Raw genomic sequence first — 27422 nt, 5'->3', positions numbered from 1 at the left:
TGACAGACAAACATGCTCTGCCAACAATTTTGAAAAAGCCGCACGCTCTGACCAAACCACACCTCACCACATGTAGTAAGGATGCAGAAGGGCAAGTATTAACAGTACACTATGACTTGAGCTGAGCGTGTGCCTGATAGTTTTGACGTTTCTCACGGTGGGTCAGGTGCTTTCTTACTACAACGCTGCATGCCCATGCACATCTCCCTTTTATTTCCAGCAGTTTCCCTCACCACTCCAAATTTGCTTTTCTCTTGTGCAACACATTTAAAGGTGACTGCATGCACTCCCTCTTTTTTTCCCTCATTTCTCCCAGTGTTTCCCACACTTCGCGCACCTTGAGAGATCTAGCGCCCTTTGGCGCTCATCCATTTGGCTGTCATAACAACAGAAGGACCAACATGTGCGTAGGCTTCATAATAAAATAATCTTTGCCCTGGGGTGCTGAAACTCTGCAGCTACTCCCAGACAGTTTCACTTGCCCTGAGAGAGAGAAAAAAGGAATCGCTGAAATCTCGTAGAGACATGCACTCTCGCTTGTCGTGCAATGCTGTACGTTCAAGGTGAAATACAGAGCAACGGAATGTGCAGCCTACTTGTGCACAAGAAAGACGTAGATGTGTGTTGAAGAGCATGCAAAACTGGAAATGTATCCATATTTTATAATGTTTTTGTAGTTTTGGCTCCAGAATATCAAAATTCATATGGACATGTCAAGCTTGAGCTGTTGCTTTATCACTTGACTTTACATGAAGTAAAAGCCACATCCTGGGACTATATTAAGGCAGTTTTACTTCCTTTAGTCTTAATATTTTAAATTGCATAAAGGTTTCATGCATAAAAACAATCTCTGTATTCTATCAGTAGATAATCATGACACAAGATGGTTTTATTTAGGTTTCTTTATACAGCATACTTATTTAGAAAAGGAAAACCATTTGAATTATTCATTTTCGATTCATCTTAAGAGAAATAACTGTGATTAAAGTAATTAAAAGAAACACATGCATTGAAAAGGAAATACACACGTACACACAAAACAAACACACAAACAGAAATTGAGTTGTCATTCACTTTCAGTGCAGCAGTAAGTTTTAAAATGCCCGAAAGGTGTTTAAAGATGGGATGCATTTGAGATTATCAGTGCCACAGTTGGTTTCATCCGTGGTTTACAATATGAAAAAGCAGGTTCATCCTGTTTGCTTCCAAACTTCTGCTATTTGACTCCTTCGTGCAGGATCTAATGGCCCTGTTATTACAGAGTGATTAAGAAGCCTGTTCTATAAATCTTGTGTGTATAAGGGAGCCAGTGTAAACAACTAAAGCATTCTTTTCTCCTGGTTCTCATTTAATCTCTGGCAGCAGCGATTTGAATGAGCTGAAGTCATCTGACTGTGTCTTTAGGCAGACAAAAAGTGTCTGTTTGACGCAATTCCACCCTCCTGCTGAATCATGTTTGAACACAAGACTTATGGTTACATCAATATTTATTTAAGGTGATAAATCGCTCATTTAGTCATAGCCTTAAAAACGCAGATCTCAGTCAACATGACACTAACATTTGTGACATGGGCTTTTAACTTTTTAGCCCTGCAATCAAGCATCTTTTATCATTTCTTTCCTGATAAATGTAATGTAATGGTTTACAAACTGAAAAGAAGTGACAAAGAAGTGACTTTTAACACTTAACACTTATACAAGGGTACCAGAAAGCTTGCACAAGAGAGTTCAGGCTGTGTTGAAGAATAAAGGTGGTCATACCAAGTGTTGAATTTAAAGTTCATTAGAAATGCACAAGTTAGAGATGAGTGGAGCCATCCAAATATCGATATTATTGTAAAAAAAAAAAAAAAAAACCTACTTCAAACATGCAATTTGAAAGATGTGTGAACCCAAAGCACTTTAAAGACAGGCACATTTGCATCCCAGGTCTCCAAAACAACCAGTTTCAAAAAACATGAAAAGCTGAAAGGTGTGTTTTATTCGTGTTAGCTAATTATTGTGGAAAGTAAAAACCAACTTGATGATGGTTCATCTCGTAAATCAGGGCACACAGCTCTCTCCTACATAAAATGTGTTTATAGGTTAAAAGTATCAGTATCAGCTGCAATACTGGTGCTGTAGTTGCAGTACAATTTGCAGTATTGCACACTGAAAACTCTCACACAAATTCCAAACAAACAAACAATGTCCCCTTTACCTGGCAAAGAAATTTGGAGTGGCTTGAGACTTTAGCGCGGTGCTCTGTGTGTAACGCCCCTATAAAGCAAACATATCACTTTTAAAAAATTGTTTATAAGACTAGGCCGTAAACATTTACCTTTTTTTTTTATTTATTTATTAATTTTTTGTATATTTCTGGCAACTTTAGCTGTCAAATAAAGGCTGTGGAAGTAGAAAGCTACAAGTGTAAGTATTTCTTTTAATGAGTGTTCTTTGTTTGCTTAGTTGTTTAGGTAGTTGTTTGCTGAGTGCTGGGGAAACACTCAGATCTTTTTTCTTGATATATTAGTCAAAGCAATAGCACCACACTGTAAAAATATGCCATTACAACCGCAGTATACTCTTATGTACATTTGGACATTAATTATGTGTTGTTACCAAGTATATAGTATATGGTATATTATACTATACTATAATGGTATTACATTATAATTTGATTTCTGTTACTGTTATGGTTGAATGCCATTTCGGCTCTCTTTAAAGGTTAATGTTAGTAATTAAATGGTTATCCTGTATCTTGATTTTAATTGTCTCAATTTATTATGAGTGAAAATTTAAGTATGTTTCTGTGGCAGGCTAGGAAGTAGATGCAAGCTTTAATGAAGCAAAGAAAATGGTTAAAAATCCCTATAAAATGCTGCTGTTTACTATTACTAAGTTTACTTTGAGAGGGACACTGTTTCTTCCCCCCAGAGAGGAAGCGTGATTTCGTCCTGTGTGGGAGGAGGGGAGGTGTGGAGGAATAGTGGGAGGAACTTGTAGAGTTGCCCACCGATTTCATTGAGAACTCGGAAGGCAGCAGGTTAACATCTATGAACTGAGTCCAGCTGAAGACTTTCTCTCACCCATCTCTCGCTGTTGGATTTACCTCCATATTTTTTTTTCTTGGATATTTATTTCAAGACAACACCTGGATTCATCAACTGCGGATCTATGCGAACCCAACGCGGGAGTCAACAACATTTGTGAAGTTGAAGAGGAGGAATGTATCGTTTCTTTGTGAAACTAACATTTCTGATTCCAGCAATCGCCATCGCACAAGGTAAACAATTTTGATTTATTTATTTATTTTTGAGCGTGCATTGTGGCAATGCACGCTCAAAAATAAATAGCATGACCGAGAGCATGACCGAGACTTATCTGTGATATTCGCAACAATTAAAGTGGGCTTTAGAGAAGTTTGTGAATTATAAAGAGGAAGAGAAAGGCACTCGATTAAACTGATTTGAGTGATTTAAAGGTGATGCTGTATAATTATGATCGGAGTATTAAAAAGTGGCATAAATAAATCTCGATGAAAGTTTTCCAGCTTCTCTTGGCCGTGGGAAAGTGAAGAAACCAGAAGCTGCAGTGCGCTTGGCTGGCTCCCCCGGTGTGCGCTAAATGAAGATGTCGCGAGCTATTTTGTCCGCTCATTGCAGAGCAGTCACACTAAAATCAGCTGAGCTTATGCGGTAGATGCAGCAATGATGGAACCACGATCAAAAGCTAACTAACTGAACACAACATTTAATTTGTTTTCTTACTCTAAATTTATATCAAGAATTTTATCAACAAATCTTTTTAATGCTTTATTAAAAAAAACGATATTTAGAGTTTTAGACAATAAACGGTCTATTTGTAAGCTGTTATTGGACCACTTTCATGTAAAATATGAGATAATGGAAGTTGGTGCGGAGGGACGCGGATTTTTTTTTTTTTTTTTTTTTGAGGGGGGGGGTTGCAAGCACCTTTTGTCTACAAGTGTGGGAGAGTGTTGTGAGTCCCGGGTTGGCGGGGGGTGGAGGAGGAGGAGGAGGTGCTGTTATTCCCGTCTGCCCGGTAAACAATACCCGAGGAGAGTGTTTTATGGCTCGTGCTGCACCACGATTTCTTTTGTTCCGCATCTGAGCCCCGCAGCTGCTGCGCTCTCCCCGCAAAAGCGTGCGCCCCCCCACAGCCCCCTCCCCTGAATTAAAAAAAAAGAAAAAGCCACGCACCACGCGCTTCTAGCCTCACCAGTGTCCACGAACAGGCTTCCCAATATCCCCTGCGGACACTTGTGGAACAAATCAATTTAAAAATCACGACGCGTGTGCATTAAAATTTGCTAATAAAGCTGTGTTTAAAAAAACCCAAAAAACAAAACTTAACTGCTGAATAATTCCCTCATGATTTCACCTGCAGCTTAATCCCGATTAATCCCAGTGTGCTCATTTCCGTCCTGTGTGCACAGAGAAACTGTGCTGGGTAAAACATGTTTTGATCTATATATTTGTTTATGCATTCAACAGGTCTTAAATGCTCTCTACCCACTGAGGCATGCCTTAATGGAGGAAGATGTGAAGCCACCCCAAACGGAAATGGTGAATGCAAGTAAGTAACAGGGAGCCTGAAAGCAACACATGAAGATGCTGCTGCAGGCAGTGAGGAAACACCATAGCTATCTTTTTTGTGTGTTACTTGGAGCTTGTATGGTTGTAGTAGTGCACTGTGGGGCAATCGTGGTACTTCTTTACGGGTGGGGAAGAAAAAGAGGCCACATATTCCCCCTTTTAATTCCAGCCTTTGAGCGGTCTCTCTGCTCAGCAACCAGAGGCCCTTAAGTTTCCTCTGGGCTGCTGCGCTCCTGTACCCCTCCGAGAGCTGCATTGCTCTCTGCACACATTCCCTGAAAAGAAAAGACTTTAAAGGAGTGCAGAAATGAAAAGAGAGAGCAGCCTCAGAGTGCTGGGGAGATGAGAAAGGGGAGGCCGGACACACACACACAAAGCCCCCCCCCCTTCATCAGCCTCTTAATGAATGCAAGTCCCCCTTCGCCCGGCAAAGTGAGAGGACGCGTCCAGTCCTAAATCTTGTTTTTCTGCTCTTTCATGGGCGACAGCTGGGGCTCGCCCGCCGCCCGTCACCCATTGTCCTGCAGTCAGAATAATGCTGTGTGACTAATCTGAGTGGGGCTTCCCATCATGCCACAGCCACCCCAAACACCACAACACACACCAAACCCCTGCCATACACCCCCCCCGCCCCCCTCCTCCAAAAGGCTTCTCTCCGTCGTTTTGAATGGCTCTCTCCCCCAACCACCCCCACCTCACCCGCTTGTGATCTCCATTTGAAAGCCAGATGGCTGGGAAATGTAATTGGATTGGATGTCAAGAGAGTGAGATTAATTGGAATAAAGTGCAGAAATTTGAGGGCAAACAAGTGGGAATAGACAGGGAGGCAGATTGTGGGGCTGTTTGTTTAGAGTGTGGATTGATGTTTTTGGGTGAGACGTTTTAATATGCAAACATGTTCCCTTGAGCTGACCTTCCTGTAAAATTTAATATAATTTAATGAGACACCAACTTTTATCTGGTCTGAGTTGGAAACTGATGCTTTCTGAAAGCATCTTTATGTGTGATTTTTACTTGTGGCGTCACTTTATTTTTTCTCCCCTCTTGAAAGAAACTCAGAGGTGGCCTGGTTTGCCCTGGGGCATGTGATCATGGCAGGCTCTCCTCTGGTCTGCGGGGACAAGGGAGAGCTATTGAAGGACCTACGCGAGTAGCCCAGGGGCACCAATTCACAATATGTGAATCTGCACGCTCTGCACTCGCACACAGTCACACACAGCGCCCTGCACGTGTGCGCACGCTCTCACACAGAAACTCTCTCTCCACCCTCCGATCCCACAAAGCTGTTATTGTGTTCTTCATCTCTGCTCAGTCCAATTAAAAACAGACAGGATAAGAGCATCACTTCACCCACCCGCGCTCTCTCTTCCTCCTGGCTTCCCTCTCATTCATCATTCATCCTTGCCAAGCTAAGCAGCGATCAGTCATGGGGACACTGTGAGATTCGGAGGGTCAGGGTAAAGTGTCTGTAGCAGAGAATCTTCCAGCAGTGGTCCATATTTTTGTGCCATGCTGTGTCACATCAAATTCGCTTTTAAATTTTGTGCTGCTGACACATAGGTGGAAAGTTGGCTGAGTTAGAAAGGAGGGGATGCCTGCACTGTGACAAGAAAAAGGAAAGCAGTGGTGGAGTTCAGCTGAGGGCATCTAAATTGTGCGGTCACCCTCACGTGATGTTTAGGGGAAGGTCAGCAGGTTATAACACATCAAACCCACAGAGCCAACTATCGGAGATACCACTGAATCATGTTCTGCTTTTGTGGTTATGCAGCATATGGTGGCACAGTTTTGAGTGGTTAAGACAGATCTGAATCCTCTTCTCGGCACAGTTCTCACGAGTGCGAGAGTCGAATCACATGCCGACAATGATGAACAACATTACACCCTTCCTCCCTCCCCCAATATTACTTCATACCTTTAGGAAATCAGGAAAAGGATTAGATTTGTCTTCTTTATTCATGTTGCATTCACTGGAATCTGCTTTTTCTCAAGCTGATATTCAAATGAAGGATTTTAAGGTGATTTTTAACCCCAACAAACTGTAAATTCAACGAGAGTCAAAACCTCTAAAGATGGTAGCTTTAATTCATTCTACAATCACAGCAGTCAGCTTGGTAGAGTAAGGTTAGATTTAGCTAAAAGAAATATAACAGCTAGCTGTGTGGTTGACTGATTGGCTGAGATAGTAAGGTTCTCATGCTGGTTTTAAAAATGGAGCAAGAATATGGTCTTAATGTGTGTGACAGCATACACCTCCAGAGAAAATCGAAACACTCAAAAGGAACAAAGGGGAACCAGCTTTAAAACCTTTAATGCTGTTTCCTCGATTGAAAACAAATCTCTTTACATTAAAAGACTGAGTAACTTTAGGGGAAGTCGGAGAGTTTATGTAAATTGTGGCGATATTGGACACGGAAATAACAACGAGTGTCTGCAGTGGGGAAGTACTCGGTTGCGATTCTGTGAATTAAGAGGTTATCTCAAGGTCTGGGGCTTCCTGTTTCCCACGAAGCTGCAGCAGTCTTTTTTAATGTAGGCAACTTTAAAGTTTGAGGGCACAAGCATAGCATGAGTCAAATTTAGTTTCCATTTGTCAGACTGTAATGAGGGCAAAGTCAGGTTAAAAAGGTTGTTGCCCTCGGTCTGCCCTTTACGTGACAGACTCACTGTTATTGCTGCTTTGCTGAAATGGGTGCCGTTTTGGTCAGAGATAAGTGTTAAGAATAAACATCTCAACTGTCGCCCCACATGTCTCGAATACTGCACTGACAGAAATAGACCAGACGAGAGAATTTCACTTAATGTGATGTAGCTAGTAGAGGGAGCTGTATGGTGTTGTTTATTGACGATAATGCGTCTCAGTCACAACCTGAAATGATTTTTACACTCTTCCTCTAAGAATGCTGCTCTTCTTTTGTCCTCCTATAGGATTACCAGGAAGGTCTCTATAAAAGCTCAGCTCCCTGAATCAGGGACATACAAGTGCTTAGTGGGTTTAAGGTGCCTGCTGGTGTTGCCTTTTTATTTGGGGTTTAAGCTCTAATGCTGCCACTCCCCTGGTTGGGCCCATTCCCCAGATGCCAGGGGCCACATGATATAGCACTGAAAGAGGCTGGTGGGAAAAAAAAGGTCCCATCTTCTTACATCAACTTTGGAAGCAAAATTGATGTGCAATTTTCAGATATATAACTCCCAGAAGAGAACGCATTGCATATATAATGTAAAGGCATATTTTTTCACACCTACTTTGGAGACTGATCTGGAAACCTTCAAAGCAGGAGATGCTGATGCAATGCTGTCAGAGCAGAGCGATAAGGGCCTGTGTCACTCTAGTGGGTGTTGAAAGTTCATATCTAGCAGTAGAGGCTATCAAATGAAATAACTCTTCTAGCCAGAAAATGTGTGCATGTCTTGATATTTCTAGTAATTGCATGTGCATGGGGGGGAATGTTATCTGGTTGGAATGTGAGTCACCCTTTATAGCGACCAAAGAAGTAATGATGAATGAATATGTTGTGGTAACACACTTGTGCCCACCTGACTTGATGGTAATCTGAAGTAATAGACTCCAGACTACTCCATCGGCTTTCGCTGATAATCATCACAAGAGGTGGAATGGCAGGCAGGTGTTTTTCCTGGTTTTGATCGTGAGCTGGGATGTTTTTACAGCGTTGTTAAGTGAGTGCAGCAGAACAAGGTGCATGACACACACACACACACACAGGGAATCAGAGTTATGCCGTCGGCTGTTTACCGTACTTTTATGAATGAAAGTGAGCTCACTGTCAGGCTGTGCTGTTATTCAGACAGGTGCCAAATTCTTCTCATTCTGACCGCCTCTACCAACTTCACTGATTTTAGAGAGTGGAACAGAAACCGCTTTATTATTGTCCAGTGATTCTTCTAAGATCCCCTTTTTTGAAGATATATGTTACTTGTAGAGATTCATTTTTTTGTTTAGGAAGGTGGTTTGATTTCCAAGCAATAATGCACATTTTACCGAAACAAATGAGTATGATTCAATGTTTAGTAAACACTTTATGCAGTTTAGCCCTTTTTAGGTTCAACAGCCTGAGAGTGCACAATCTTTGTATGACTATTATACATACTTTTAATATAACAGTGTTTCTCTCTCATGGATTTTATTGCTGTAGTGGGATTTGAGAGGCTTCCAAATCCAGTGCACTTCTCATTTTCTCTAGCTGGGCTACATTGCTCCGCTCTTGGTCTTACTAACAGATGTGGACCCCAGGGGTCACATCTTGGCTAATGATGAGACACATTCAAGGGAACATCAACTAACCAGACAAAGCAAATGAGGAGGAAAGGGCAGAAACAAATATGTAATAAAGACAAAAGGACGAGTGAAAATCAAAAGAGAGAAGAAAAATAGTCGGTGATCTTGGAACGTTTTCAAGTATCATGAAAGGAAAAACCAAGACTGACAACATTATACATGCCTTTGATTACTGTACGCCACCCTCAGTCATTTCACATGACATTTTCCACAGCGGTGGCATTTCCAGCGCACAGTTGGGCACATTTTGTGTCAGAGCATAAAGTCACCCCCAGAGTGACAGATGGTAGATCAGGCCCAGCAGGGAGAGTGGAGAGAGGGAAGAGAAGGCAAAGGGGCTGTCCCACAGTCACAAAAGTGTTTAGGGTCAGAGGTCGGGGAAGCATCTGCTCTGGCCTGAGGGGACATTGCAGCGCTGGGAGAGACCTGTTGCCGTGGTGTGTGCTGCTGGTCTTTTCAGCGTGTGGGTGGATCTTTATCTCTGACTTCAGGACAAACAAGGTCTATTACTGTCAGTTTGCGTGGGAGTTAACTACACACACACACACACACACACAGGATGGTACACACACACCATTATTAACACCTCGTTTTTATCATAGTGGGTGAGATTTTTGTACCTCAGCAGTGAATTACCTTTATAATTCACTCAGTGTGTTTTCCCGGTGACTTCAAAGTCACCTCAAATGCTTTTACAATCTTGCGCCAATTACAACTGTCTGGACTCCCCGTAGAGGCCCTGCTAAAAAATCCCTGTTGGTCTCACCTATCTAAGTCAACAATAGAGTTTTGAACAATGCGGTGCAACACAAGGGGAAATCTGCAAAAGGGAAACAGCTACGAGTTTAAAAGAAAAATGTCCCTTTAAAAGGAAAAAATGATTCCCCATGGTAAGCTGAATGAGAGCTAAAGTAGAGAAAACTAGAAGGAAATAATTTATGTGAAAAGGGAAATAAACAAAAAAAAAGGGAACAGGTAAGTAAGAGAGGAATTAAGAATAAGTCGTGTGGTTTGGAGGCACAGAAGTTGCAACAGCTGACTTCACATGGGTTCTTTATGTCCCCGGAGGAGAGGTTGGCTTTGTCAGCACCCCTGTCTGAGAAGGGGACAGAAGGGAGGGGGAGGAGGAAGGGGAAAGGAGGAGGGGACACGAGGATGGGGGAGGAGAAGGAGTCCTGACCAACAGCTGCCTTCATTAACATGCGCACCTGCTCCCTGTGGAGATACTAGGAGGCCAACAGATGCCCTCCTTTACACATAACCACTCACACACTCAGGTCACAGCTACACACAGTCACACAAGCCTCCCGATTCAAATGTAAACACTTTTCTGGTGACTTTAAATGCTCCCTCACGTGACAGATGGGACTGCAGTGTTATGTACGGGCTGCATATCAAATAATGTCTGTGCATTTCATTAGCACAATGCTAAAACAGTCAGTTTCTTGTACTCTTTGGTCAAAATGTATTGATTTTTTTTTTTTTTTTTTTTTTTACAAACACCCTGTAACCACAGTGGGCAGAACCCATCTTTGTGAAATTTATGAGAGAATTTGTTCGACTAACCAGCCACTTTGAGCTGTGTGACTTAGCAGTAACAGTCCTTGGTCTGGATAGGAGGGAAGCAGGCTTAGGGCCTGAATGCAGAGCTTCATATCAGTCATCCATGAGCGGCACATTCCCCTTGATCTCTACGGTCATTGTGGATGAGTATGGACAGCATGGGGGCGAAAGGTAGATGGGAACAGGCTGTTAGACTGCTAGACTATTTTGTGGCGTCTGTTGTCCCGGCAGAATGTATTTTCAAGGTTCTGAGGGAAGCTAATCCAGAGAGACGTATTAGAACAACATGTTATCCCTGTCACACTGCAGTGGGACTTTGTTGGGCGGGAAACTTTTAGTTCCCTTCTACACCTCCCCCTTACACATCAAACCCCTCATTTTACTCCCCTTTTGTTTAGATAATTGTTCCCATGCTAAAAAAAAAAGTCATGCTTTTCTAATCATTGCTGCTCCCTCTCTTCGCTGTCTGTTCCCAGGTGTCCCAGTGACTACATAGGCAGCCGGTGCCAGTATCCAAATCCCTGCAGTCCTTCGCCATGCCGCAACGGTGGCGAATGCCGCGCTGTTTCCCATAGCAACACGTTCGATTTCCGCTGCGTGTGCCGCCTGGGTTTCACTGACCGACTGTGCCTGACCCCCACCAACCACGCCTGTATGAGCTCCCCCTGTCGCAATGGAGGAACATGCCATCTCATTGCCCTCAATGCCTACCGCTGCGACTGTCCACCTGGATGGTCTGGTATGTATGGAAATGTTCAAAACTTGTTTCGTGACTACAAATCTTTTGCCCCTCTTTTAAGCCCTTTTTATGATTATTTCACTTTTACTATGTTACTTTCCAGGTAAAACCTGCCAGGCTGCCAACCCATGTGCTTCCAATCCATGTGCAAATGGTGGCCTGTGCTCAGCCTTAGAATCCACCTACATCTGCAAATGCCCACGCGCTTTTACTGGTCAAACCTGCAAGCAGGATGTAAACGAGTGTGCCCAGACTCCCTCTCCCTGTCTCAATGGCGGCGTATGCGTGAATGAGGTGGGCTCGTATCACTGCCGTTGTCCTCAAGAGTACACAGGCCAGCACTGCGAGAACCCCTATCTGCCATGCAGCCCGTCACCATGCCAGAATGGAGGCACTTGCGTCCAGAAGGGGGACACCGCTTACGACTGTAGCTGTCTTCCAGGTATGGCACAAACATGAATTTACAGAGTAATGGTAGCTGCCACGTGGAGTTGTGGATGGTTAGTGTGGTAACAAAACACACAATTGTTTTTCCTGTTACATCAGTTGACCTACAAACCAGCCTGTTGTTGTAGTAAAATCTGATTGGGTGGAGTGGAGTAATCTGGAATCACCGCTCTTCCCCTCTCTCTCTGCCAGCCTGCACAGGCAGGATGCAGTTGCACAGACGTTTCCTTCTGATAATCGGTAGCGAGCCCCTACAATGGCAGAGAAACCCACATGCACACAAACCTATAGATTTACACACCCTATTCACGAGATCACAGACTCGCAAAAATATCTTGTTTTTCACATCAACACTGCCAGCCTGTCTGCCACATTTATTGCTCAGTGTTGTGGTAACTGCTGTTAAGAGTCAGGACACCAGATGTGTAGAAAGTGCACACACAATACATACGTGTAGATGTGGGGAAATAAAGAGGAGAAAAAACAATTAGGGATTTTGCATCAAACCTATACAGTACTTATGTTTAAATTATTCATACCATGCTTTCTAATTTTTATTAGAAAGTACTGTATAATTTTTCATAGAAGGTCACAGTTAGTTCCAAAGGTCACAATCTTACTTTGGAGTAGTAGCAGTGTACATTGTGGACTCTTATGGAAAGTATTACCTCCTTATCCCTAGCACACCACATCAGTTAAAATAAAAGGGTGGTTGGATCAAGCTTTAACTTGCCTGTGTTTTTGTCTCATTACGTGGTCAGCACAGAGCCCGTTGTTTGGACATGCGGATGAATAACTGATGTTGTGTGTCGAAGTTTTAAGTCACGCTGCGTGCCAGTTGCGGGTGTCTTTGCTGGAATGCGTTTAGATAGCGCACCAGTACAGGCACCTGTGGAGCTGTTGGTTGATTGTTAAGCGGAGCTATTGTGCCTATAAAACACCCACACAAGCCTTTGATGTTAACAGAGGGGACAGGCTGTGCTCTGCCACGAGCTTGTATATCTATTTTTATGCAGGAAGGAAAGGTCTGATTATTACCCGCAATCAAGTGTCGCAAGAGCTTTTCTACATTTTGACTCGTTTGTTCTCACCCCACGCCAATCCAACAGGCTTCACAGGCCACAACTGTGAGATCAACATCGATGACTGTCCAGGCCACAGCTGCCAGAACGGTGGTGTTTGTGTGGACGGGGTGAACACCTACAACTGCCGATGCCCACCTCATTACACAGGTACCTTTCACTTAAAGGCTTTAAAAAAAATCATCCAATAACATTTTAAGATAATAAATACCAACTTTTTTTTTTCTCTTTTAGGTCAATACTGCACAGAAAATGTGGACGAGTGCGAGCTGATGCCCAATGCATGTCAGAATGGCGGGACATGCCATGACACGCATGGTGGCTATCACTGCGTCTGTGTAAATGGGTGGACCGGCGACGACTGCAGCGAGAACATTGATGACTGCGCCAGTGCAGCTTGTCACCACGGTGCCACCTGCCACGACCGCGTGGCCTCATTCTTCTGCGAGTGCCCCCATGGACGCACAGGTATGGCTCTTGTGACCCCTCTGTGAATGCTATGCAGACATATCATGACCTTAATGTTTAGTGAGTAAAATGTAATACATCCATGGCTACAGGTCTGTTGTGCCACCTTGATGATGCCTGCATCAGCAACCCATGCCAGAAGGGCTCCAACTGCGACACCAACCCAGTCAATGGCAAGGCAATATGCACCTGTCCCCCAGGTTACACTGGATCGGCCTGCAACCTGGATATCGATGAGTGCTCTCTGGGTATGTTATTAAGCTACCAGTTTGTCTCCTTTAGTTTGGATTACAACCCTCTGATGATTCTGATTCTTTGCAGTTAACACGCAGAACTGATTTATTACATTTATTTATTACAACTTGCATATTTAATGTTTTAGGTGCCAACCCCTGTGAGCATGGCGGTCGCTGCCTCAACACAAAGGGCTCCTTCCAGTGCAAGTGCCTCCAAGGGTATGAAGGGCCTCGTTGTGAGATGGATGTCAACGAATGCATGTCTAATCCTTGCCACAATGATGCCACCTGCCTGGACCAGATCGGAGGGTTCCATTGCATCTGCATGCCAGGTAAAGCATCGGTTTGTAATACAAGAAGACTACTTTTCTTTTGACATGTTTTTTCCTTTACTTTGTGGTAAGAAAAGAAACGTGACCTGACCTATAACTCCCATTTCAGGATATGAGGGTGTGTTCTGCCACATCAACACAGATGAGTGTGCCAGCCAACCTTGTCTCAACAATGGCAAGTGCATTGACAAGATCAACTCCTTCCACTGCGAGTGCCCCAAAGGTGAGAAATAATCTGATTACTACAGTAAAAACAGAGCCACAAAAATAGCTTCCATGGTATCATTTTAACCCTCCCCTTTTTTTGGCAAGACAATGGGAGCTAAGAAAAGAGGGTGGATCATTAACTATCTGTCAATGAGTGCCGTGCATGCAGTCCCCCGATTGAACGTAAATGATTTACTTCTTCTAATAGTGTCAGTGAAGCATTTACGAGTGTGCTGGACAGAACAGACAGGGCTGCAGAAACATTAGCATATTTGGCGGGCTGGAGAGTTTGTGTAAGAGCTTAGCGCCAGAATTGGGGGGGTAGGGTTTGGTTTTTAGCTGGTAAGCTGTGGACTATTGTGATGTGGTTTGAAAGAAAGATTTCACTGCACAGTAAGAGCCCAAAAAAGGAGGGGTGAAGGGAGTGTTGTGGAATGATTTGTTAGGGCTTTCAGCACCACGTGGCCTTTTTTAGATGCAAATTTCAGCAATTTTCTGTATTTCTGCAAATATATTTCCTCTCAATATTGAAAGAAGTTTAATTCTCTGTTTTAAAAAAATGCATCTGCAGGCTTTTCAGGGAGTCTCTGTCAGGTGGACGTTGACGAGTGTGCCAGCACACCCTGCAAGAATGGAGCTAAATGCACTGATGGACCCAACAAGTACACCTGTGAATGTGCTGAAGGTACACCAGACTAATCCTTTCTTCTAATTTATTGCGTAATCTTGTTTGTCTTTCTTAGAAAAAAGTTGCGGGTGTTAAAGCTGTTCTCCTACATTACAGGATACACAGGGCAGCACTGTGAGATTGACATCAATGAGTGCTACTCCAATCCCTGCCACTATGGCACCTGCAGGGATGGCCTGGCTTCCTTCACCTGTCAGTGCCGCCCAGGCTACACTGGCCGCTTGTGTGAAACTAACATCAACGAGTGTCTAAGCCAGCCCTGTAAGAACGGCGGCATTTGCCAGGACAGGGAGAATACATACATCTGTTCCTGCCCACAAGGCACTGCGGGTGAGACTTTAATATTATACAACTTTGAAATTCTTCCAGTGAAATATGCCTGCACTTTCTTCACCTTTTTTCTGCCCCTTATGTATATTTTGATCTACAGGTTTCAATTGTGAAGTGAACCTGGATGACTGCAAGAGCAAGCCCTGTGACTACGGGAAGTGCATCGACAAAATAAATGGCTATGAATGTGCATGCGAGCCCGGTTACACAGGTGAGCGCTGGGTGGAGTTTACAGGTGCAGGGGGGTGGTCACCTGAGCTTTGGGAGGGGCAGGTAGAACAGGTGGCTGGCGGACCCATTCCTGTGGAACAATGGTGTCATGTTGCCTATGTGGGACGGAGGAGAAGAGAAAGGGAACACAGCCTGATACATGCACACAGCACACACAAAGCACTGACTTTGTTTCCCGTCTGAAAAGATTGTGACGTTGAGCTTGCAAAGACTCTGTAAACTGATACTTTGAAAGGAAAAGAGAGGCTGTCCTTTAATCACATATCTGATGGTTATTAGTGTGTCTGCACAACAAGCCAGTTAACACTTGATTTACTAAGCAAGCCAACCTGTAATGCACTAAAATACAGAACTTTGGTGACAGGCACTCTTTAAGAAATAGACCAGGCAGGTCACATGGATCCGGTTCTGACTGGTAGTGGTTATGTGATTGTGCTAAAACCAGGGATGGATGTGTGGTTATGGGGAGTGTGTGTGGATGTGAAGGCTGCCCCCCCCCCCCCCCCAAAAACAAAAAAAAACAAAAAAAACTTTTTGTGCTGAGTGTAGAGGGCACGGCAGGACTGAGACACAGAGGGCTATTGTAACTGAAGATCAGGCAGTTGGGCCCTCCTCTCCTGACTGATGAAGAGCATAGGAGGAGGGAGCCGGGTACGAGATCAGAAAGGGGGGTGGGGTTAATTGTTACTCAGCCATGTGTGAAATAAGTCTGGCCTTCTGTCCCTGTAAACAGCCCTGGGTGAGGTTAGGTCTCCTGGATGGGGGTGGTGTGTGTGTGTGTGTGTGTGTGCTCCCCCCTCTCTGTGATTCAGCTGAAGGGCTCCTTCTGCCTATTCAACAGGGCCCTATTCAATCAATGTAGGAGAGGTAAAAGAGCCTCCAGGGGCCACCAGGCTTGGTACACATTGTATTTGTTGAATATTGAGGGAGTTTGTCTTTTTGTTTTTCATATGCAAAAAAACCCCTGCACAGATTATCTCAGTGAGCAAACTGTAAGGCCTTAAATTATATCACATGGGAGTATCCAGCTGTTTGGCTTCGATAATGGCCAGCTTAGTTACTGATCACTTCAGTTCATCCAAAAGAAACGTTTGTGACACTGTTCTTAAAACCAGATTTACTGTCTTACAGGAGCAATGTGTAACATCAACATTGACGACTGTGCCATCAACCCCTGTCACAATGGAGGCACATGTGTGGATGGCATCAATAGCTTCACCTGCCTGTGCCCAGAGGGATACAATGATGCCACCTGTTTGTCCGAGGTTGACGAGTGTAGCAGCAACCCCTGCATACATGGCAGATGCCAGGACCTTCTTAATGGGTGAGTAGGGATCCAGGTTTTATGAGAAAAAAAAGTACACACACACATATATATTTATATATATCAATTACTGAACAAGCCTTTCTACTAAAGATACAAATGTACCTGTGACTCTGGCTGGAGCGGCCAAAATTGCGACATCAATAACAATGAATGTGAGTCCAACCCATGCATGAACGGAGGAACCTGCAAGGATATGACCAGCGGATACCACTGCACGTGCCGAGTTGGCTTCACAGGTCAGTGTTTGGCCCTACCTGCACTTTTCTTTTTTATTCGCGCACAGATTGAATGAGGAGAGCCTTGTTGGCCAACATCTAACCAAAGTGTGTTCTCTAATTCCAACTGCTGTAGGTCCTAATTGCCAAACTAACATCAATGAGTGCGCCTCCAACCCCTGCCTCAACCAGGGCACTTGCATCGATGATGTGGCTGGATACAAGTGCAATTGTTTGCTTCCTTACACCGGTACGACATGTAACTGCTACTGTGAGAATTACAACTGCTAACTGGATTGTTCATTTAACTAGCACCTGCTTTTAGCTGTTTGCACAGGTCTGATAGCATGAACACAATCTTCCAAGTTTCCACTGAAAAAGGATTAGACTGTTATATTCCGTGTTGTTTTCAAAAACATCACCCAGCAGCTACTGACAGGGATGTCTGGTTTTTGGCGTCTCTGTGTGGAAAGATGTGCTCGTCTGTTTTGCTGGGAATAGCGTGTGTGTGTGCTTTTTGGAATAACAGGCCGCTGTGGCTAATGTAACGCAGACACCCGGACACTGCTCCGAGCACTAGTCCCACTTCCGCCATGTCCTGTTTCCTGTCTATGAACAAACAATAGCAGGAAACAGGAAGGCCTTTCCTGTTTGGCTAAGATGTCATGGAAATGAATAAGGAAGTGGAATGGAAACTGGAATTTAAAAAAAATTGTGTTGCTTTTAAAATTGTGTTTTGCAGTCACTGAAACTGTGGTGCTTATTTTATTACATGCAGTTAGGTACTCAAAGGAGCTCCTATGTAATGCCAGAGTGATTCAATCAATGTTGGTTTTTTTGGTCATACCAGGGGAAAATTGTGAGACTCTACTGGCCCCCTGCAGTCCCAGGCCATGTAAAAATGGTGGAATATGTAAGGAGTCGGAAGATTATCAAAGCTTCTCCTGCATCTGCCCTGAAGGATGGCAAGGTATACATTTTTCCAGCAAGTGTTTTTTTTTTTTTTGATTGTTTGGCTGAATGTGTGTGTAGTCAGTTAGTATATAATTACCCAACAGTACAATAAAAAATTTTTTGTTTTCCCTTTCAGGTCAAACATGCGAGATCGATATCAACGAATGCGTGAAGAGCCCATGCCGCAATGGCGCCCTTTGCCTCAACACCATGGGAGGTTACCAGTGCAAGTGCCAGCCGGGTTACTCTGGCCAGAAGTGTGAGACAGACATCGATGACTGCAAACCAAGTAAGAAGCAAATCTAAAGCCTTCTAAGTTCCCACTTTGTGTTTGACTTAAAACAAAAGTGGCAATCATACTTCCTTTTCTTGCATTTCAGATCCCTGCAGTAATGGTGGCCTGTGCCGCGATGGCATCAACAGTTTCACATGCACCTGTCCGCCCGGGTTTCGTGGTGGCAGATGCGAGCAGGACATAAATGAGTGCGAGAGCAACCCGTGCAGGAACGGGGCCAACTGCACCGATTGTGTAAACAGCTACACCTGCACCTGCCCACCTGGCTTCAGCGGTATCAACTGTGAGATCAACACAAACGACTGCACTGACAGGTAGCTCCCCTCACTACAATCTGTTATTATTAAACTGTTCTGATGAACTGACCCAGAGGAAAGTAAGGGATTTAACATTTCCTATTTTCTTGTTTCAATAGTTCTTGCTTTAATGGCGGCACCTGTGTGGATGGAATCAACACTTTCACCTGCCTGTGCTTACCCGGATTCACAGGGAGCTATTGTCAATATGATATCAATGAGTGTGACTCCAAGCCATGCCTCAATGGAGGCACTTGTCTTGACAGTTATGGGACCTACAAATGCACCTGTCCTCATGGCTACACAGGGATCAATTGTCAGGTAGGGAGAAATATTCTTATCTTTGTCTTATCACATGCCTAGGCTTCTTTACTACATCTAAGTACCTTCTCTCTTTTTTTTATCCTAAATTAGAATCTTGTGCGCTGGTGTGACTCTGCTCCCTGCAAAAATGGAGGCTCGTGTTGGCAGCAAGGTGCCTCCTACACCTGCCAGTGTCAGACTGGATGGACTGGCCTCTACTGTGACATCCCAAGTGTTTCCTGTGAGGTGGCAGCTAAACAGCAAGGTACGCTCATTTCGATTATAAGGTGAAGCTTTTGATAGTAAATTTGCTATAGTCTGGTGGGCAGTTTGTACATTCTGAAACTCCTCGTTTGTCTTTGATTGTAGGTGTTGACGTGGCTCACTTGTGCCGGAATTCAGGCCAGTGTCTGGATGCTGGAAACACGCATTATTGCCGCTGCCAAGCTGGCTACACTGGCAGTTACTGCCAGGAACAGGTGGACGAGTGCTCACCCAACCCTTGCCAAAATGGAGCCACCTGCACTGATTATCTAGGAGGCTACAGTTGTGAGGTAAAAGGATATATGAGTAATTTAAAGATGAATTGATTTATTTAAGTTATCTTAAATAAAGTCCTGGACAGGACTCTGTCAGCTAAGCCAGCTTGATAAACCATTGTCACCAGGACACTGATTTATATTTGGTGCTATGACTCTTTTCTGGGAACTTCCTATATATGTGGTACTCGTAAGGCACCTCCCAACCCCTTCATGAACATGCATGGAAAGCAGGGAGCAGTGAGAGCAGTAGCAGAGTATACAACCGTTATAACAGTGATTAAGTCAGTTAGAGCATAAAATGAGGAGCTGGGATAGAGGTGGGTTGCAAAGTGATTTGCAGATGCATATGGGTATCAGCTGAGCCACCAAGTGATTGGTTGGCATTAAGACAAACTGTTCTGAAGGGATTGCAACTGATATGGATTTAATAGTCACTCTGAAATATGATATAATAGATACATCAAGAGGCTGTTTATTTCTGGTAACCCTCTAAACTTGTTTCTCATTTAAATAACAAAATATGCTTGAATATCTTTTATTGTCAGTGTGTCCCTGGCTACCATGGTGTGAACTGCTCAAAAGAGATCAATGAATGTCAGTCTCAGCCCTGCCAAAATGGAGGAACCTGCATCGACCTAATCAACACATACAAGTGCTCGTGTCCCAGAGGAACACAAGGTATCTTATAGTTTAGCATATGTGCATACACATATTCCAAAAAATATACTTGATAAATGAATACCTAGGTATCCATGGTGTGTAACCCAACTTAACTGTTTCCCGTAGGTGTCCACTGCGAGATTAACTTAGATGACTGCAACCCCTCCAGAGACCCACTCACTAATGAGCCCAAGTGCTTTAACAATGGCAAGTGTGTGGACCGCATTGGAGGCTACCAGTGTGTGTGCCCACCGGGTTATGTAGGTGAGCGCTGTGAAGGGGACGTCAATGAGTGTTTGTCAGATCCTTGTGACCCCAGAGGCTCCTACAACTGCATCCAACTCACCAACAGCTACCGGTGTGAATGCCGCACTGGATATACAGGTACTGAATGTGGATCAGCAGCAAAAGTACAGCAAAAGTCTAAATGTTTTCTAAGAGTAGCTGACACATTCTTTTTGCTTCTGTGCCACAGGCCAGCGTTGTGACAAGGTATTTGATGGCTGCAAAGGGCGACCTTGCAGAAATGGGGGGACATGTGCTGTTGCCAGTAACACACCTCATGGTTTTGTCTGCAAATGTCCACCTGTGAGTAAAACATTATAGCGTCTACTTAAATGTTAGCACTTAAAAAGTCCTTTTAAACCAAAGCATAGCACACTAATCATAAAGTCTGTGTCATTTCTGCCCCTGTAGGGTTTCACTGGCTCCACCTGCGAGTATGACTCTCGTGCCTGTGGGAGTCTGAATTGCAGGAATGGTGGCACGTGTGTGTCAGGCCACCTAAGTCCACGCTGCCTGTGTCCTTCAACCTTCACCGGGCCTGAGTGCCAAACTCCGACTGACAGCCTCTGCATCTCGAACCCCTGTTACAATGGTGGCACTTGTCAGATAACTCCAGACCCTCCGTTTTTCCAGTGTAGCTGCCCCAGCAACTTCAATGGTCTGCTCTGCCATATACTTGACTACTCGTTCGTTGGCGGGTTTGGCCGGGACATCACCCCACCTCCGGAGGTGGAGATGAGCTGCGAGATTCCACAGTGTGACGAGTTTGCAGGAAACCACATCTGCAACTCAGTGTGCAACAACCACGCCTGCGGCTGGGATGGAGGAGACTGTTCGCTTAATTTTGATGATCCGTGGCAAAACTGCTCCTCTGCTTTACAGTGTTGGCGATACTTCAATGATGGGAAGTGTGATGGGCAGTGTAATAGCCCTGGGTGTCTCTATGATGGTTTTGATTGCCAAGGACAAGAAGGACAATGCAAGTAAGTGTCACAGAAATGTCTTGGTTTTTTTTTTAAAGATTTGTGGGGCGGTATCAGAATATTAACCCAGTCTTATTTTGTTTTTCAGCCCTCTATATGATCAGTATTGTAAAGACCACTATGCTGATGGTCACTGTGACCAGGGCTGCAACAACGCAGAATGTGAATGGGATGGACTGGACTGTGCCAACAACATGCCAGAGAAACTGGCTGATGGACATTTAGTTCTTGTGGTCCACATCCCACCAGATGAGCTTAAGAACCGCTCTTCAGCCTTCCTCAGAGAGCTCAGCAGTGTCCTTCACACTAATGTGGTGTTCCGCCGTGACGCCAAAGGAGAACCCATGATCTTCCCTTACTATGGCAATGAGCAGGACCTTGTTAAGCATAATGTGCTGAAGCGCTCTGCAGATGGGTGGCCTGACTGGGCTTCGATGCCAGCCAATGTTTTGGATCAAGTTAAAGAGGGTGTGTCATCCATCGTCAGCTCCCGGAAACGCAGAGAGTTGGATCCTTTGCAAATCAAAGGGTAGGGCACAACAAAGAGAGTTTTAGCTATGTTTAACATTTAATCACTAAATAATTACACTGATTTGTATTCCCATCACAAAAAGGCTAAAAAAGGTTAATGCTAATGTGACTATCTATCTCTGCTCATAGGTCTGTGGTGTACCTGGAGATTGACAACCGTCAGTGTTACCAGCAGTCTACTGAATGCTTCCAGAGTGCCACAGATGTAGCTGCATTCCTTGGAGCACTGGCCACCAGTGGGAATCTCAATGTTCCCTACATTGAAGCTGTCACAAGTACGTGTCTCAGTTTCAGCCATAAGATTTTCCATACATATACATATATATGCATACACAAACACAATGCATTTCAGTCATGTAAAATAATTTTATTTTAAACAATCATTCCAGGTGTGAGACCTACTCCCTCTGATTCAGAGCTCTACCCCATGTATATAATCTTCCTCGGTTTGGCTGCTCTGGGTTTCATCTGTCTGGGTGTTCTGGTGTCCCGTAAGCGGCGACGAGAGCACGGCCAGCTCTGGTTTCCTGAAGGATTCAAAGCATCGGAGCCAAGCAAAAAGAAACGCAGCGAGCCACTGGGAGAGGATTCTGTTGGCTTAAAGTAAGTGCACTCTGAAAGTGGAATGTGAAGGTTACTGGCACTGGCAGTGGGTCACTATATTTCCTTGACTTGTATTTGCTTTGCTGTAGGTGCTCTAATCTGCAACCTCTTTTCAATAGGCCAATGAAACACTCGGACATGAACCTCATGGATGACAATCAAAATGAATGGGAGGACGAGGATCCGGAGTGCAAGCGCTTCAGGGTAAGAAGAGTTTTCCTTTGCACCAAAGCTGTCCATTCTAAATTTTATCATCTCTGATACTAACACTGACACTAACTGGTGTGTCTTTCAGTTTGAGGAACAGGCCATGTTGGATTTGGGTGATCATACAGATCATAGGAAATGGACACAGCAACATCTGGATGCAGCGGACCTGCGGATTGAATCCATTGCTCCTACACCTCCTCAGGGAGACATAGAGAATGGATGCATGGATGTCAATGTCAGAGGACCAGGTGTGTAACTGGAAAACTCACAATTTCTCTGTTAGGGTGTCACAAACGAATAAAACATAAATTATCTTTTGAATTACAACTGACTGAAGATGCTTATATACTCACTGATCCACTCCCCCTTCTTTTCAGATGGTTTTACTCCCTTGATGATCGCCTCCTGCAGCGGTGGAGGACTGGAGAATGGCAACAGTGAAGAGGAAGAGGATCCATCGGCAGAAATAATCTCTGACTTTATTTACCAGGGCGCCAACCTCCATAACCAGACTGACCGTACAGGCGAGACTGCCCTCCACCTGGCTGCCCGCTATGCCCGCTCAGATGCTGCCAAACGCCTCTTGGAATCCAGCGCAGATGCCAACGTTCAGGACAACATGGGTCGCACACCGCTTCATGCAGCCGTGGCAGCAGATGCACAGGGAGTGTTCCAGGTAAATGCCCTGGAAATCCCCTCAGGATTTTATTTTCAGGACAATGTTTGTCCCAGTTTGACCCAACAGTTTAAATTAATTTAACAGAAAACATCTTGTGTCCTTGCAGATTTTAATCCGAAACCGTGCTACTGATCTTGACGCCCGCATGCACGATGGAACAACACCATTGATTCTGGCGGCCCGTTTAGCAGTTGAGGGCATGGTTGAAGAACTTATCAACTGTCACGCCGATGCTAATGCCACTGATGAATCTGGTAGCTAAAGTTTTATCAAACTACAATCTCTACAGTTTTCACAAATGGCTTATTGTGCTAGGGGTCATGATAATAAACCCCGAATTTGCACTCTCTGCAGGTAAATCTGCTCTGCACTGGGCTGCAGCTGTAAACAATGTGGAGGCTGCTGTGGTACTGCTGAAAAATGGTGCCAACAAAGATATGCAAGATAATAAGGTATGTGAAATGATATGCATTTAATGGAGGTTTTCCACAAGCCTTTATCCTTACATTTACAGTGATTATCTAGTGTATGAAGTGTTGTTTAATGAGAAGTGGGTATTTCCACCCAGGAGAGCATACCTCCCTGCTAGAACATGTACTTGTATATCCTTGATAAGAACAACAGGTATAATAAGTCATACACATAAAAAAGATGAGATGCGGTGAAAAGCAGCTTAGAGATGCAGCAAAGGTAGGCAATCTTAAGCATCTTAAACACTGTATAAAAGTCCTGTTTGAGATTTGTTAGTTAGATCAACAACAAAACAAAAAAACCGTTATCAGCTGCTGACTAGACGTCTACAGTGAATTGTTGTTGCAACCTACATAAGTGGCCAACATCATTGGTGGTGGTGTGCCAAAAAAAAAAAAAGAAATGCCTGTTTTGTTATAAATTTAATGTTATATTCGTTGTAATTTCTGCTGTCCTCTTGGCCAGATCTCTCATGAAAAACAATTTTTAAATGTCAATGGTTTTACCCAATTAAATGCAGGATATATAAAAGTCACATTGCTAAAAATCTGAGCATCTGTGATACATTAATATATCATTATTATTCCTTATACTTATTCAGTAATTGTTATTCTCACGCTGATAAATTAAAAAACAGTGGCAAAAAAGCAGCCATAAATGCATAGTTGGAATCAACTGAACCGGCCAATCACAAAAGTTATGGGCTGCATCACTGCGATGTGTAGTTACATTTCTAGTGAGGTGCATATCAGATTATGCCGTGGGGCTTCAGAGAGGTTTGTAGTTACAGTGGTGTAGAATTCCTGCTGAAGCAGAAATCCCCATTTACACTGACTTTGTGGCCTGCCTTAACTAATGATAATCTCAATATTTGGTTTCTTTATAGGAAGAAACGCCGCTCTTCTTGGCAGCCCGTGAAGGGAGCTATGAGACAGCGAAAGTTCTTCTGGAGCATTTTGCCAATCGCGAGATCACCGATCATCTTGACCAGCTGCCCAGAGATATTGCCCAGGAACGCATGCACCATGACATTGTGCGTCTTCTGGATGAATACAATGTGGTCCGGAGTCCTGGGCTTCATAGTGCACCCCTAAGCACCTCCACCCTCTCCCCACCTCTCTGTTCCCCCAATGACTATCTCAGCAACCTCAAGCCAAACGTTTCGGGCAAGAAGATTCGTAAGCCTAGCTCTGGTGGAAAAGGAGGAAAGGACAACGGCAAAGATAATAGGCTGAAGAAGAAAAAGTCAGTGGATGGGAAGAGTAACTTGCTAGACACATCAGGTGTCCTCTCACCAGTTGATTCCCTCGAGTCACCCCATGGCTACCTTTCCGATGTTGCCTCGCCTCCCATGGCTTCCCCCTTTCAGCAATCGCCCCCAATGTCTTTAAATCACCTGCAGGGGAATGGAGATTCCCATCCTGGCCAGATGAACATGGGTAAGGATCTGAGTTGCATGGCTTTTGATCCTAACCCACCCCGTCTCTCCCATTTGCCTGTGTCCAGCCCCAACAGTCAGGGCGCAGCATCTATAGGTGGTAGCAGAGGGGGGCAGTGTGATTGGGTCTCCAGGATGCACTCAAGCATAGGCCAGCAAGGAAGCTTCACCCAACCACCACAGATAACCCATAACATGATGGGTCCTCTGCATGGTGTCAGTACTGCCACCCTGTCTCAGATAATGGGCTACCAGAATCTGCAAACCAGCCATCTGGGCTCGTCCGCTCACATGATGCAACAGGCTCACTCGCGGCAGCTCCAGCACCAGAACTCTAACAACACCACAGCCGCTCAGTCCCTCAACCAGAGTTTCCCAACTGTTGAGCTGAATGGATCTGACATGCAGCAAAACAACTGCTCAGGCCGCACCATGCCCATCCACACGGTGATGCCGCAGGAGACCCAGATTCTTGGCACCCAGTTTCTCACCCCTCCATCTCAGCACAGCTATTCAGGCCCAATGGACAACACACCTAGCCACCAGCTACAGGTGCCTGACCACCCATTTTTAACCCCCTCCCCTGGGTCCCCTGACCAATGGTCCAGCTCTTCCCCACATTCCAACATGTCTGATTGGTCAGAGGGCATCTCCAGCCCTCCCACAAGTATCCACTCGCAGATGAATCTAATCCCAGACCAGTTTAAGTAAAAACTTGTAAAATGGACTGAACTCTTGTGTGGACTACATAAAAAATATCCAATGTTCACCATGAAAGACACAGAAAAAACTTGTTTCAAGACTGAACATGTTCTTTTTTCTATTTTCAGTTTTTATACTAATGACAAGAACAATTTTAGTAATTTTGTATTTATTTATGTGCTTTTTTGACCTGAAAGATAAAGATGTTTTTATATTTATGCTTTTAAATTTTTATTGTTTTGGGGGGTTTTTTTGTTCTGTTTTTTATGTATGGGAAGACTAGAACCCATAAAAGGGAGTGTATATCAGAAAACAGCTCCTGAGTGTGTACACTGGCTATTTATTTCTGTCTTCTGTTGGTATATTTACTCGATTTATTTTAATATTTGACGTATCGGTCTTGACAGATTTTATCCTTGGGTTGCTTTATGTTTGTACTTTTTAAAAAAAATTATAGATTATTTTAAAGTTTCAGTATTAATTATATTCTAACCTCGTTTGTCCTTTTAATTTCCACAATTTTTGTTACTAAACTACATTTCACTAAGTCTTATCAGAGTCTGCTTTGATCAGATTTGTACATAAAGCTTCACCTTTCATGATGTTGCTTGCTACACTATTCTCTGTAAAAAATAATGGTGGAGACAGTAACTGAGCAAAGGTATCAAAGATATAATACTTTAAAAATGTTGGACCTTAAAGCACAGAACAACTATGTCCTGTCGGCTGAGAGCTGCTTTTGAGAATGAGTATAAATCATCTCAGTAAATCTGAGCCTATTCTATTGAATAGCAGTCTTGGCTGGCAATGAGTAATAGATTTGTGGTCATTCGTAATGCAAGGACTGTTTCTTTATTGCATACTTATATCACAAATCAATGATTACATGTTTAACCTGTTTTGTGTTAAATGGCAAACCTGTAGTAGAACACTGAAATCTTACATTTGCCACAATTTCAAATAGTGCTAGTGCTTTTTGAAATGCAGTGTATGTGTGTGTGAATTTTCTTGTAAAAAATGTGGGGCAGAAATTGTGAAGAAAGCTGGGACCTTTGTATGTTTAATGGAATCACCTGCACTTTTAAAGGAGTGTGGTTTAAGGTGTTTAAATGTCACGTTTTATAAACTAATCCAGAGGTAAAGGTGTTTTTTTTAAGAAAAAATAATGAATTCAAAATCAAACTTCATGCAAAGTTGTAGTTTGCTAAGAAATATTTGCTGAATAAAAATGTTTTGTAAAAATGGTCTTGATTCAATAAAAGCTATTGTTAAACTTTAAAATGTGTGTCTTTCTGAATTTTACTTTATTTTCTGAAAAAGAAAATGCCTGCTATGGTTGCTGATAAACATTTGTGTGTAACATGATGTTAACTGAACTAGATAAGAATAAATGTGTGTTTGCTACTATCGCTATTCATGCAGTGGGCTTGCTAGCTAATCTGTTGAAGATTATAGCTGATTTGAAAGTATGCCACAAAGGAATTATGTCATTATTTACATCTCTTCAAGTTTCAGTGGACTTATAACAATATGGAGCATGTACAATGCTGACAGTTTTTCTTCCTGGTGCCTACCAGACAGGTTTAGGCCAGTGCCAACAGTGCTGTCACATTATAATGCAATACTTTTTTTAAGTACATAATTTTGCTAACTGGCACTATGTTTGCTTAAGCTTAATTAAACTAAAGATAAACCTAAAGTACAATACTT

The 27422-nt window shown here is 43.6% G+C and overlaps 1 protein-coding gene across 1 annotated transcript; it reads left to right on the top strand.

Annotated features, from left to right (window-relative positions):
• Positions 1–3001: 3001 nt before the first annotated feature.
• Positions 3002–26991, top strand: notch1a (notch receptor 1a). The gene is made up of 34 exons (XM_040000453.1): positions 3002–3265; positions 4497–4578; positions 10935–11197; positions 11301–11639; positions 12754–12876; positions 12961–13194; positions 13287–13442; positions 13577–13762; positions 13872–13985; positions 14541–14654; positions 14754–14987; positions 15088–15198; positions 16350–16542; positions 16636–16781; positions 16897–17010; positions 17611–17730; positions 17851–18003; positions 18095–18323; positions 18425–18626; positions 18720–18873; positions 18978–19162; positions 19696–19828; positions 19937–20194; positions 20286–20398; positions 20507–21078; positions 21167–21607; positions 21739–21884; positions 21999–22212; positions 22332–22416; positions 22508–22670; positions 22800–23098; positions 23208–23355; positions 23456–23553; positions 24459–26991. Exons 1-34 carry the CDS (start codon positions 3208–3210, stop codon positions 25719–25721), a joined length of 7443 nt encoding a protein of 2480 aa, XP_039856387.1. The 5' UTR covers positions 3002–3207; the 3' UTR covers positions 25722–26991.
• The last annotated feature ends 431 nt before the right edge of the window (positions 26992–27422 follow it).

The sequence above is a fragment of the Simochromis diagramma genome, unplaced genomic scaffold (assembly GCF_900408965.1).
Source record: "Simochromis diagramma unplaced genomic scaffold, fSimDia1.1 OVJJ01000596.1, whole genome shotgun sequence".
Lineage (NCBI taxonomy): Eukaryota > Metazoa > Chordata > Actinopteri > Cichliformes > Cichlidae > Simochromis > Simochromis diagramma.
This window is presented reverse-complemented; position numbering and strand designations above follow the sequence as displayed.